Source organism: Macrobrachium nipponense, chromosome 42 (genome assembly GCF_015104395.2).
Source record: "Macrobrachium nipponense isolate FS-2020 chromosome 42, ASM1510439v2, whole genome shotgun sequence".
In the NCBI taxonomy this organism is placed as follows: domain Eukaryota; kingdom Metazoa; phylum Arthropoda; class Malacostraca; order Decapoda; family Palaemonidae; genus Macrobrachium; species Macrobrachium nipponense.
In genome coordinates this window covers 31,274,745-31,287,645 of record NC_061103.1, presented here as the reverse complement: position 1 = coordinate 31,287,645, position 12,901 = coordinate 31,274,745, and the positions used below count along the sequence as shown (strand labels likewise).

Here is a 12,901-nt window from a genome sequence, read left to right as displayed (position 1 = left end):
AATTGAAAAACTTTATACACTTAAGCTTCAAAGATTCAAACTATGAGGTGAAGAGTGTTGCACAGATCTTAGCATAAGTTTATAGTAGGCTACCCAAAAGCCTACTAGCCTATGAAATAATTGTAAGACAAACACCATTTAAGTTAGGCAGTTACCACGAAGTCAATAATGCTACCACAACTTCATTTATAAACAATTAAAATACCTGTCACTTATTACCAAAAATGTTAGCATTGTTCTAATAATTATTTCTTACTTGTTTACTACGGCTTTACGATAACTTTTAGTTGTACAGTCTTCAAGAACAAATGTGGCTTCAGAGGCAAAGGTAAATTCTACAGTATTAAAATGAGCACTGAAGTAAAGGTAATTTAAGTTGCATTCAGATACTCAGAATCACCAAACAAAGAGTTACCAACAACCACTGAATTGAGATATGGATTTGTGTTTTGACTTTACTTAAGAGAAATCATATAGCAATTAAACTAAAATCTTATGACAGTACTGATATTTTCAGATATTACAACAATATTAACTAAAACACCTTTACATAACAAAATGATAAACAGAGATAAAAGCACAAAAAATATCAATGAAAAATAAAGGAAAATCAAAATAAACTGAAATACAAAAGGGAATAATACACAGGGAGAATTATCATGCACTTGCAGTACAATCTCAAGTTTCAATTCTTACCTTGAGAAATATCAGAAGGTAAAGGCATTCTAAAAACAGCCCACTTAATGTTACGATTATCATTATCGGCCACAATTTCATGGGGCCTTAGCCACTGCGTTACACGAGATTCTTTCTTTTCCGTTGAACTATAAAAGAGGGATTTCGGCACTGGTGGGAAGGAATCATCCACAAATGGATGTTGATTCTGCAATGAATAAATAAAATTGATAAATTGTAGCCAGGCAATGACATAAGCTCATCTAAATACAACTATCTACTTAGAATAAAAACCTAATACAAATCAGAACTTTCTTAAAACTATTTACTGATAAGCTCTTGAACCACTTAAATATTTTCCATAAACAATGCAAATAACGTTGCAAATAATATTTTCATAAAATGCCAAAGATAAACGCCCAAAGCTCAATAATAATTTCACTGATATTGAATGGTTCAGCTCAATTTCATGGTCCTATGGACAGGTCTGCTCATGTGCCTTATGACTCCTGATTTGATACAAGCAATATTTGTTCATTACTTCCAAAATAGCCTGGATAGCAAATCAGGTTGGAGACATCAAGCTGCTACAAAATCCCTAAATTACAGATTGGGATGAAGGATCAATGAAGGAGCTTCAGGGATTGAGAGAGGCAACAGAACCCAGGCTCCTGAAAATCTATGAATTGAACGAACAAAAAATTATACAACTCTACGTATTTTAAGTTGATTTACTGAAGGGTTGATTGAATCGTACTTTTAAAAAAAACACGCCGATAAATTCCAGGTTCACTTAAAAGCAGCAGGTTCTACTGTTAATTTACAATTTTATCACATTCATCATCATCTTACATATTTTTGTGTCGGCTTTTCCTTTTGCAGGTCTGGACTTGAAATGTTTTACTATCATCCTTCTGTGTCCTGAACATTTTTGTTTTAATTCCCATCACCAATTCCCTTCTTTCATGATTTCTTGGGACTTCCTAGAGGTCTTTACCCTCTAAATTCCATGCATGCCGATTCTCTGACTACAGGTATCTGTTCGTAATCCATTCCCATCAAGACCAAAAATATCTCAATCTTTGGAGACCTCAGTCTGTTTTGTAGACACTGGGGACATCACTTTGTTGCACCACTTCCTCATTCATTATACACTCTTCCTACACAGTACATATAGTCATAAATCTACACTTAAATGTTACACATTTTCAAAATCTACTCTATTTTCCTTTGTCAATACCTAAGTTTCTGCTGCATTCAGTAGTAAAAGACTTATGTATATGACTAAGTCATTGGTCTCTTTACTAATGGGATACATCTATTCTAAAGTAATCTAGCTATTGCTTTCCATTTCATCCACTCTAATGCTAATTCCTTTTCTTACGGCAATCTTAATCTCCGATTCACTGTCTAGTGTGTCCCAAAAGTATCAAAAATGCTCTACATTTCCTAAAAACTGCCCTTCCCTTCTCTATTCATACTTCTTATACTTTTTAGGTATCAAAAGTCTCTTACACCAAGTACATTTCGCACACCCAAGCATCTTTTGCGACATGAATGGTCTGGAGTAGTGCAGCTGGTAGGTTTCTGCTTCTGAGGCTAGATAGATGGACCCCTCTAAACAAGAAGAATCAAGATCTCCCAGTCACCAAGAAACAGCCTATTCTTGTAAAATGTGTTCTTTGCGCCTGCATACAAAATTCCTAATATGAGAGGTAAGCACAGAATTATAAAATGCATCTTCATATGGAAATTATAGCATAAATATATCCACTAAAAAACAAATTCATGTAAATACAGTATACCTGTTTAAAACAGAGACAGTGATATCACAAAGGTAATGAATTAAGATTAAGAAATGACAATCTTGGCTTAGTTTTCCTTCCAATAAACATGGTAGGAAGCCTTTGCCCCCAGTGGAGATCATTACTTACCTTTAAAATTAGTCATAGTCATATTCTCTGAAGTTATATATGATGGCAAAGCTAGAAACATAGGTAGAGACAAAATTGCAGAAACCACTTCAAGCAATATTATGAGAATTACATAAATATTGCTATTTTGAGGTTTATGATTATATTACATACCTCTGAACAAAATACCTGCATAACCGTGATAAATTAGTTGACTGGCTTTCTTATATAATATCTATATCTACAGTAATATGAAATGTTCACATTTTGGCATGATACTTTACTGTTCAGTACACAAATCATATCTAAAAAAAGAACTAAAGACTCTCCTACCCAGCAGGAGCTACAATACTGATGAGAAAACACTAATAGACAATTATAAAATATATAAGAAGCAACTTATTCGAAAATGTACAAGGGACCGCCAGAGAGGGAATCATCTTTGTGGAGGGCTGTACATAAAACCAAACAAATGAACAAATGAACAAATACAGAATGTATGGATATAGGGAAAAAAAAAAAACAACCACCAAGAGGCATTTACTCAAGACAAAATTGACAGATTTAAATAGTACCTAAAAATTAATCATTAAAACAAACTGTGCCTTTTCTCTTGTTAAGTATAATTGAAAAGTGAAAATTGGAGGACGGTGAAGGCAAAGAAGTTGGACAGCTTGGAGGGAAGAGATCAAATGGACACTGCCAAGAATCTTTATCATCTAGTGTACCACCCACAGCAAACTGTATGTGGTACCATCCAAGAGGAGACTCAAATAAAATGCGTGCTAAAAACATACTTCCTCTCCTTTGATGCCCTACAGAATGAGCATCTTGATTTTAAGTGATATTGCAGATTATGTCAGCTCATAAGAGTTAAGCATATTTACTAGTAACCACAATCTATTTTATGTCTAATTTTTAAAGGTTTTACTCTATGGTAATATTTATCATTTAGTTACACTTAATGACAGGTACAGCTCACCTCATTCAAATTTGGAGCAATTGTAACCTTCAAAGAATTTACCCTGGACCAACTTTCTGTGAATCGGTACTTACAAATAAATAATCTAGAATAATTCCTGTGTGGAAACTCCCTGGGCATTTCCATGGACACCAACTAAAGTACTATTTCTCCAGCCCCAAAATGCACTAGTACTCCCTTTTTATAGTTTTCATCTGCTTTCCTTGATTACTTCCTACTTGACTGGCTGTCCAACTTCTTTTAACTTAAATGTTACCTTGCTCCAATTTTTATCAAACATTTAAAAACATTTTTTTTAGACAAGATGGCATCCAGTGTATATGTAAAGCTAATTTACACTAATAATAATGACAATACCAAACATTTTTCATGAACAAAGTTCACCATTTATCTTCCCTTCCAGAGATTTTTACTGCTGTTGCTCATTCTTTGCCACTTTCCAATGCTGTCTTGACTCAATTTAAAAAAACCTTATGCAATTCTTCCAAAACATTGTTATGAAGTCCATCTCTCTTATAACAACATGATGAGTGCCATTCAAAAGCTACTTGATATTGGAAGTACTAGCACCATCTCTAGTTTGTTAAGTCAAGAGAAGTTTACAGCCTCTTACACAAGAGTATAAGTGTTGTTGTCTTTAAGTACAAAGCATTGAAAAGAATAATAATTACTACACACATACACACACACACACACCAGCACAAATGGCATTACTAATTCAAAGCAAAGAATCAAGTTTTACCTCCTAGTTAAAGTGAGTGAAATTGTGCTTATAGTCACATTCACATAAAAATACATTCAACAATGATATGTATGACAAGAAAAAAAAAAAGAATATCTAAGAGAAGCGCCAACATAAAAAACCAATAAAAAAAAAGGCTTCACGGAAATAATTGCCGTAGCTATTCATTTATAAACTTTGAAAACTGCTTCCTAAGCAACATCTGTCAGGAAGCAAACAATACTCAAAAGGCAAATATGAATCAGGTTTACTTGTGCACAAAAATATACGGCACTTTTAAAAATAAACACTTTACAAATAGTACTTACCAAAATACCTTACATAGATAAAATACTACACCAGACCACCCCATTAGTTGAAACTAATGGAGTTCAAAATAACTGTTCCAACAAAAAAATCAATCCCAACTGAAAATAAGAGACTTCCATAACAAGTTTGGTAACTACTTACCACTCTACAGTAGTGAACAATTCTTGTCCACTTATTCAGGGCATCACGTTCCTCCATCTCCCGAAGAACATCCATGAGTTCACTCTGACCACGATAGGCCTGGCTACCTGGCCAGCTGTGAGGTACATCACCTAAAGTTGGAGAAGACCCACACATTGTGCATGATACTGCACTGGCACTATTATTGAATGTACAGGCACTGCAGTTCCAAGTTGATGAGGAGCTGGGCTCCCTCTGCTGAGCGACAGGGGAGCTTGGAGCTGACGATGGAGATTTAGGAACCTGAGAAGCTAGAGGTGCCTGGCAGCCTGAGACACTGTGCGATTTTGGTATCGCTCCATTCCCACGTAAAGGAGTATCACTGAACTGAGCACCATTTTGATTATCTGTCTGTGAATCCATTTTAGTGTCATCATCAGCAGAAGTGTCCACTAAGCTCATCCTTTGAGTACTAGGAGACTTTTGCCCACCACCAGCACTCCACACTGGGCTACTGATATGTTCAGATTTAGGCCGGCAATCCTTGGATTCATTGTTTAGCTTATCTCTGGTTCCTCCCGTACCATCAACTTTGGCTTTACAGGCTTTACAACGGCGGGCAAAAATGGGATTTTTTAATGTACAAACCACGCATGTCCAAAACTCCCCTCTCTTAAGAGTAGCATCATCAACATAGCAGATGCTCTTGAGCCGTGACCCACCACAAACTTTACAAGCATTTTCTGACCCTGTATTCACCAAAGTACACTTGATACATGTCCAGCTCTGGTCAGGGGACTCTCCCTCCTCCGAAAGATCTGTAGTGAGTAACTGAAAATCTTCATCTAAGCCCTGATTCAATACATCACGAGTCTTCGAACTCACTTCCCTCTCCTTTGCTCCACTACACACATCACAGGATTCTGACCATGAAGGATTATATGCAAATGAACAGAAACTACATGTCCACATATCAGAATCAGAGAGAGAGTAGTCTTCTTGACTTGAAGAACGAGAAAGATCAACTACAGGAGGAGACACAGAGGATACAGCCTTCTCTGGCTGTGACTCTTTAGCAACTTTTGTCTGCACAGACATGTTGGGTTCTGTTGGAGACGAAAGACGACTGGCAACAAACTTGACTAGTGATTCAGCAATGTTTAAATTAGAAGTATCACTTACAGATTTTTTAATGTGAGGCGCTTTTCCAGTTGGAGTTTTAACAACAGTTTTCTGATTAACATCTGAGGCACTATCAATAATCTTCAAATCATTGTTTGCTGTACAAATGAGAGCTTTTGTCTTCTTTGGCAGAGTGGTTGGAATGTTTGGCTTCCTGGGGGCCTCACATACCTCACAGTACTCTAAGTCTACTGGATTCTTCAATGTACACCTTTTACACACCCACGTCTCTAGTTCTTCATTATTATTACTACACACATTATAATTCTTATTATCATCAAACTCTATAACTACATCATCTAATTCCTGACCCTTGTGAATGTCAGAATCTCTAGAAGACACTGGCTCATTGTCAGATTTATCACTTGACTTGCACACTTTTGAACGTACTTGACCATGAGCAACTGATATCTGTCTCTTTGGCGAACGATTACATTCCGTTTCAGAAGACGTTAACGCTGAAGTATTGTTTCCTAAAAAATAAAGACTGTTCTCCACCATAAAAGATCCTTCCACCTCTTCCACAGGAGTAATGGCATTGTCTATCTGGTTCCCATACCCTGCTGTTACACCATTATTAACAGTACCACCATTACCTATGAGCTTGATACAAGAAGAACATGTTGAGCTATGTGCCGAGTTATAATGCCGGCACTGTTTACACTTCCAGCTGAGCTTGATCACTTTGGAGACTAGACTGTTTGAGCTCATGTTTGCTGCGCCAAAGACCCTGGATAAATCCTGCCGAGAGTTGTGGCCATTTTCATCAGCAACTGGACTGAGTATTTCTCGTGGCACTAGAGGAGGCTTACTACCATGCTCGGGTCCACTGCTGCAGATGATACACTCACCAGCATGGCACACATTCAGAAATCTGAAATTGCAACATATTTACTAGACTGTACAATTAATCTATTGCCAATTCCTAAACCTCTGAGATTCCAATCACATCAGAATGTGGTAACCTATTCCTAACCTCTATTTCCAATCACATCATTCATTCTCAACACTTGTCAAGATTTCAGAATAGCATTATTCAACAAAATTCGTAAATTTCAACAATCCCTGCAGTTGTGCAGTTAATCTATACTAAATAATATTGTGTATTTTAAAATATAAATGTTTTAGATTCACATAATTGTCATAGCACAATATAAATTGGCATTGGCACTGAAGTATCTGATGCATATGGCAAGGATGAAAATGAGGACCAATAACAAACTATGAATGCATCCAAAGTAAATACTAAAATATCTGAGCTATGCAAAAAATTAACCTATTTACACTAAGAATATTTACACTAAGAACAAGTTCAATTAAGGGTGAGTTTACACTAGGCTTCACCACACACTGCATACGTAAGACTCCTCACCAACTTCTCCCAAATTTTTGTTAGCTCTGCCTACTGGGCTGCTCATTAATGTGAACTAGTGGTGTGGCATGACTCTTGATGAGCAATCCATTAGGCAGGGCTATCAAGAATTTGGGAGGAGTTGGTGATGCTTGTTTGTATGGTGTTTTTGCGTTGCATGGAACCAGCAGTTATTCAGCAACGGGACCAACGGCTTTACGTGACTTCCGAACCACGATGAGAGTGACCTTCTATCACCAGAAACACACATCTCTCACCCCTCAGTGGCATGCCGGAGAATGGAACTCACGGCCACCGAGGTGACAGGCAAAGACCATACCAACCACGCCACCGAGGCGCTTGAGTTGGTGATGAGTCTTACGTATCCAGCGTGCGGTGACTAACTGACACCGAAAAGGTTGGTTTAAGTAGATTAAGGCAGCAGTAGGTAAATGACTGGATGCTGTAATATCAAGCTTTTTTCTGTGAAAAAGACCTTAAGATCGTATTTAGTCCTTACTTGCAACGAGGGCATGTCCACTTTTCCTTCTCACTACTCTGCTTCTTTGCCGTGGTTTGAGCAAAACCGTTTGTACCAAGAAATGACCAGCGATGAATTCCGGTGACTGGGTGGGATGCCTATAATAACACAACAAAATAAATGACCATTAAGGAGTGATAAAAATTTGATTACAATGCACTCTAGACAGTTCATTAAAGATCTTCATGTTAATTAATACCACGAAATAGAAAGTAACTTTTAGATGAAACTGACTTGGATAACAAGCACAAACACTATATTGCCAGTATACAGTGGTACCTCGACATACGAAAGGCTCAACTTACGAAAAACTCGAGATACGAAAGGTTTCTGAAAGTCCGAGATTCGCCCGGATAACAATTTTGAAAATCGCGCCACGCGCCGCCATCTTAGTACTGGTACACTCGCCACCATCCTCCTGCTCTCCCATTGGTTCCTGATGCTAGTCGCGGCCATGAAATCTTCTCTCCTATTGGCCAGCGTCCCTCCCATCATGCATCTACTATGACACGTGGTGGCGTGGCTCGGCCACTCGGTACCAGCATTGTTATAGTATGCACGCAGCATTTGTTTTCGGGATCGTCAATGTGTACGTAATATTTAAAAAAAAAAAAAAGTGACCAAGATCTCTCACATGGGATAAGTGATCAAGGTCTCTCTCATGGGATAACTGGAAACTTTGCAAGGTTGGTAGAATCTCCACTCCCTGCTGAACAGAGGGTGTAGACCAATCATTTACAACATGCATACCAGTATGTATACGTATAATCAAGGCACTTCAGTTTATGTTGAAGGTCAGCAGCCGAACATTCAGTACCCAAATCAGTTGCAGAGAGAGCATTTGGTTGAACAGGGTTTTGATGGACACCAGGGCCAACAGAGTCATGAGGTGCAAAAAAAGAACCAAGTGATAAAATACAGAAAGTTGAAATTCTGTATAAAAAAAAAAAAAAAAAAAAAAAAAAAAAAAAAAAAAAACTATGTAAAGTAAAAAAAAGTTAAAAATCAAAAAGAGAGAGAGAAAAAAAACGGCAGAAATTAAAGCCGCTTTTCATAAAGTGCAATCATTTGTAGAAGACACCCCCAAAAAGGCTCACACAGGAACATTGTGAAAAGTAGGCAGAAGCAATCTTCCTTGGATAGTTACGTATGTACATAGCCTCACTCAAAAGGTAAGCTTCCACATTTTACGTACAGTATATTTCTTGTTACCATGTACACTAATATACACTTTATTTACAGGTTATATTTTGGCATTTTTTAAATTAATTTAGGTATTGAATGGTCCAAATTGTTGTAGTAGCTTTATTATAAAATTTACTGGTGTGTTTTTGGAGGGCTTGGAACGGATTAGCCATTTTACATGTAAAATGTGGTCCAAGAAATGAAAACCTCATGATACGAAGGGCGCCTCGGAACAGATTAATTTCGTATCTCGAGGTACTACTGTAAATAATGTTATGACAACCTCTTACCTGGCGGGGTAATCGGGGCTTCCATTTTGTACATATAACACACTGGTCTGTTGATCCCACATTTAAAAACCTGCAAGATTTGCACGACCATTTTGAGCCATTGTTAACTGAGCTGCTTTTTTTGACCGGCTGCCTCTTCTTCCCTGGCTCTCCTCCCTGCTGAGTTTCCACAAAATGACAGTGCTTTGAGATTTCTTTGGACACTGCTTTGTGATGATGCCTTTTAGGGGTTTGGTTTTCTTTGGCTAATTCTGGGTCCTTAACGTCGCTTGGTAACACTGAATTCTCCTCTTGTTCTTTAGCGTTTTCTCCTCTGGCCATTCCAAACCATACCCTGTGGGGTGAACCACAAAATGCCTTATACAGACACACTTATATTTACATATTTATCGGTTAAGATAATCATCAATCTAAAAATGACTAACTTACAAATTCCATGTTTCCAAATAGTACAAACGCTGAGAAAAGTGACAAGTTGACCTATCAGCCTGGCTTTACACAATCAAAATCAACAACAGAGGTACTTTTTGTGTACAAAGTGAAGCACATACTTGTAGATCCTGATAAGGTATTTAACACTAAAATAGTATACTTATGGATCTTGATGATAAGACATTTAACAGAATGCCAAGATAAGCAATGACTATCACAAAAGCTGACGGTATCAGAGGTTATCAGGAAGCTTGTGATGTTACCGCACCATAACAAAAGAACTAAAGGAAAAATACTGACAGTGTTAGTGTATCATAACGAAAGACAAACAGTGATGATGTTACTGTACAATAACAAAAGAACTTAAGTAAAAACCAAGGGAGGTATATATTTGGCAAAATTATGGTAAACGTTATCGTCCATCAAGGCAAAGCACTGAAGTACTTTACTATTATTCACACTGACGAAGGAAGTTACATTATTGCATAAAAGGAATTCAGAAGCTGGGTGCAACGACTGGAGATCAATGTAAGCAAAACAAAGTTCATGGAATATTTAAAATCATGGAATATTTAAAATAAAGTTAAAATACAATTAAAAATGTAACCATCTGGATGTTGTGTGAGAGATGCAGGGGTAACTAAATACTGTGTATAAAATATAAAAATGGTCATAAATAACATCACTTTTACAAAATATATATACGGCAGGTATTGAGGGACAGTAATTAATAAGAGAGCAGCATGGATTTAGTAGAAAGAGAATACGTACTAGACTACTGCAATAAGAAAATTATTCCTCTGTATGTGCTGCATGCTAATTAGGTATGTATTCTGTTACTCTGTGTATTGCCCTCTTTCAGTTTCCACTTACCATTCTTTAATCTATATTCCCCAAAACTATTGAGTATCCTGATACTTCTGTTTGGCTTCCTTTAAGTTTCTGCATTATTGCACCTTCAATTGTTTATATCCATTCCTATCCCTTCTTTCCCTTACTATAAGTTCTGCTGTAGAAGGCATGCTTCAACTGGTAGTGTATATCAATTAATTCATTGTCTTGGATATATTTACTTATATCAATAAAATCAGTCTTGGATGCTAATGTGCTGTCTCTCTATTCTTGTACTATTATCTACAGTAATATAAAATCTTAGCACAACATAGTTGAACAGTGAAATGATTTACATACTACTGAGACACTGAAAATGTCAAAGAATGAGATTCCATGTAGGCACCTTGCACCCTCTCTAGCCTTGATGAGCAGAGCAAGCATGGTCAAAGCAAAGAGCACATATAGGATGAAATGTGTATGAGGTACCATAACTTGATGGAGACAATTTTCAAGCCTCAGCATGCATCTGGCAACTAGATATACTTCTCAGAGGAGCAGACAATACCATAATGAACACTAAATTATTATACAGATATGTATACATTTTTACACAAACTTGTAATTTATGTGAAAGCAATACAGATGCACAAGCTGTTAAGTTGGATAAACCAAAGACAAGCTGATACTTTTCTAATGGTAAATTCTCTTGTTAAAAATGTGTAATTATCTTAAAAAATGCTTGCTGATTTTAACATACCTGTATGCAAATTTTGAGATAAATTTTCATCATTAACAAATTGACAGAAATTACAGTATACAAGTACACCATACATAAAAATAAAAATAACATACAGTTTTCTATACAATGATCATTTTTACAGTGCTTCCTCTCATGTGCCTTATATCATTAAGAAACTCTCTTCTGTAGCCTAAGAAAGATTATAAAATTAAATTATCTCAACTTCACACATTTGGCAATGCTTACAACGACCCTCGGTACTGTAATTTCACGACAGCTTTAATTTTCCGACACAAAACCCTCACTCTATACTTACTGAGGGAATTATTCTTCCTATATAAAAATTTTACACTCATTAAAAAAAAGAAAAATAGGATCAAAGTCTAAAATTTGCTACCTTTGGCTAACCTATTCACTTCATGTGTTCTGATAGTTTAACATAGTTAAAGCAATTTATATTTGCTTACAGAACTCACAGTAGAAAACAATATCAATCCAGAGGTTTGCAAATGTTTAGTGATTCTGTAAAAATAATCCAAGCGTGTTAATCCTATTAAGTTGAAAAAGCTTTTTGCAAAACATATGGAAATATGCTAGGAATACTAGACAGGCTTGCCCACTTTACTGTGCATAGTAAGGTCTATTTGCCCACATTTTATTTATGATACTAGAAAGTGACAGCAGCTACAAAAAATACATACTAGCTACTTGTATGTTTTTTCCTCTGGCAGGTTACTGACCTAACCTGAATATCTGACACTAAATCTACATAAACAAAAAGGTCAAGCTAGCCTTGCACACTAAGTTAATTCAGGCTAGGGAAAGTATGGTTAAGATGCTTTCTAGGAACTGTCCTTGTGTCATCTTTGTTCATTATATAGTACTAGGTGGTGCATTACCTAGTAAGTAATGATTATCTTGAGATTTATGTTGTTCATATGTTCTTAGTTTACGACTGTGATCCCCCAATAACTCTCATCTCTCAGGGGTAGGAAATTACAAAAATAACTTGCATTAAAAACAAGGTTAGAAATGTATAAAACAAGAGAAAACTAAGAATTGGGCCAAAATAATCAGTTTAAGCATCTGGCAAGAAATTAAAGTCTCAAAGTCTTACCTTACTATTACTAAACACTTACAATGATATAATAATCAGGTTCTGTAAGGCTATGGTAACCTAACCCTCCTCATCTAGCCTGGGTCCTGCAGCTTACCTATTACCAAACCAGTGATTGATATCTGCTGGGAGCAGCCTATCTTGCAGCACACATTCACGAACGATATATTCACACAAATCTAAATACTATCAGTTAAATTCCTGCCTACGAGAGGCATACACCTCTGGGTGAAATGCCTACCAACCAGAAAACGAAGTTCTGCAATGATTAAAAAAAAAAAGAAAAAAACTAGCGGTGTAAAACAGACCTCAGGTCCTTCAGAACAATGGAATGTGGTGACAAATGACAGATGTCTTTGTTTTTGGTGTGATATATTCAAGGCCCTGTTCTCAGCTTTATCCTGAAGGTCGGCAGATGCTAATCCTTCAATGCAACACCCCGTTTCTACTGACATTTTAAGAAATTCTCTGCCACTGACAAGGTGCACG

General features: G+C 36.7%; 1 protein-coding gene across 3 annotated transcripts in view; it reads right to left on the bottom strand.

Moving 5' to 3' along the window:
- LOC135213049 (calpain-D-like) overlaps nt 1–12,901 on the bottom strand; it is a 104,784-nt gene that overhangs the window by 32,294 nt on the left and 59,589 nt on the right. For 2 of the 3 annotated variants that reach the window (XM_064246880.1, XM_064246879.1), the window contains exons 2-5: nt 9,291–9,624; nt 7,795–7,913; nt 4,763–6,797; nt 697–883 (exon numbers count right to left, since the gene is read on the bottom strand). In XM_064246880.1, the coding sequence (XP_064102950.1) occupies nt 697–883; nt 4,763–6,797; nt 7,795–7,913; nt 9,291–9,611 (2,662 nt within the window). In that variant the 5' untranslated portion in view covers nt 9,612–9,624. Of the gene's footprint in view, nt 1–696; nt 884–4,762; nt 6,798–7,794; nt 7,914–9,290; nt 9,625–12,720; nt 12,868–12,901 lie in introns of those variants that run through there. The other variant, XM_064246881.1, reaches the window with a different exon arrangement.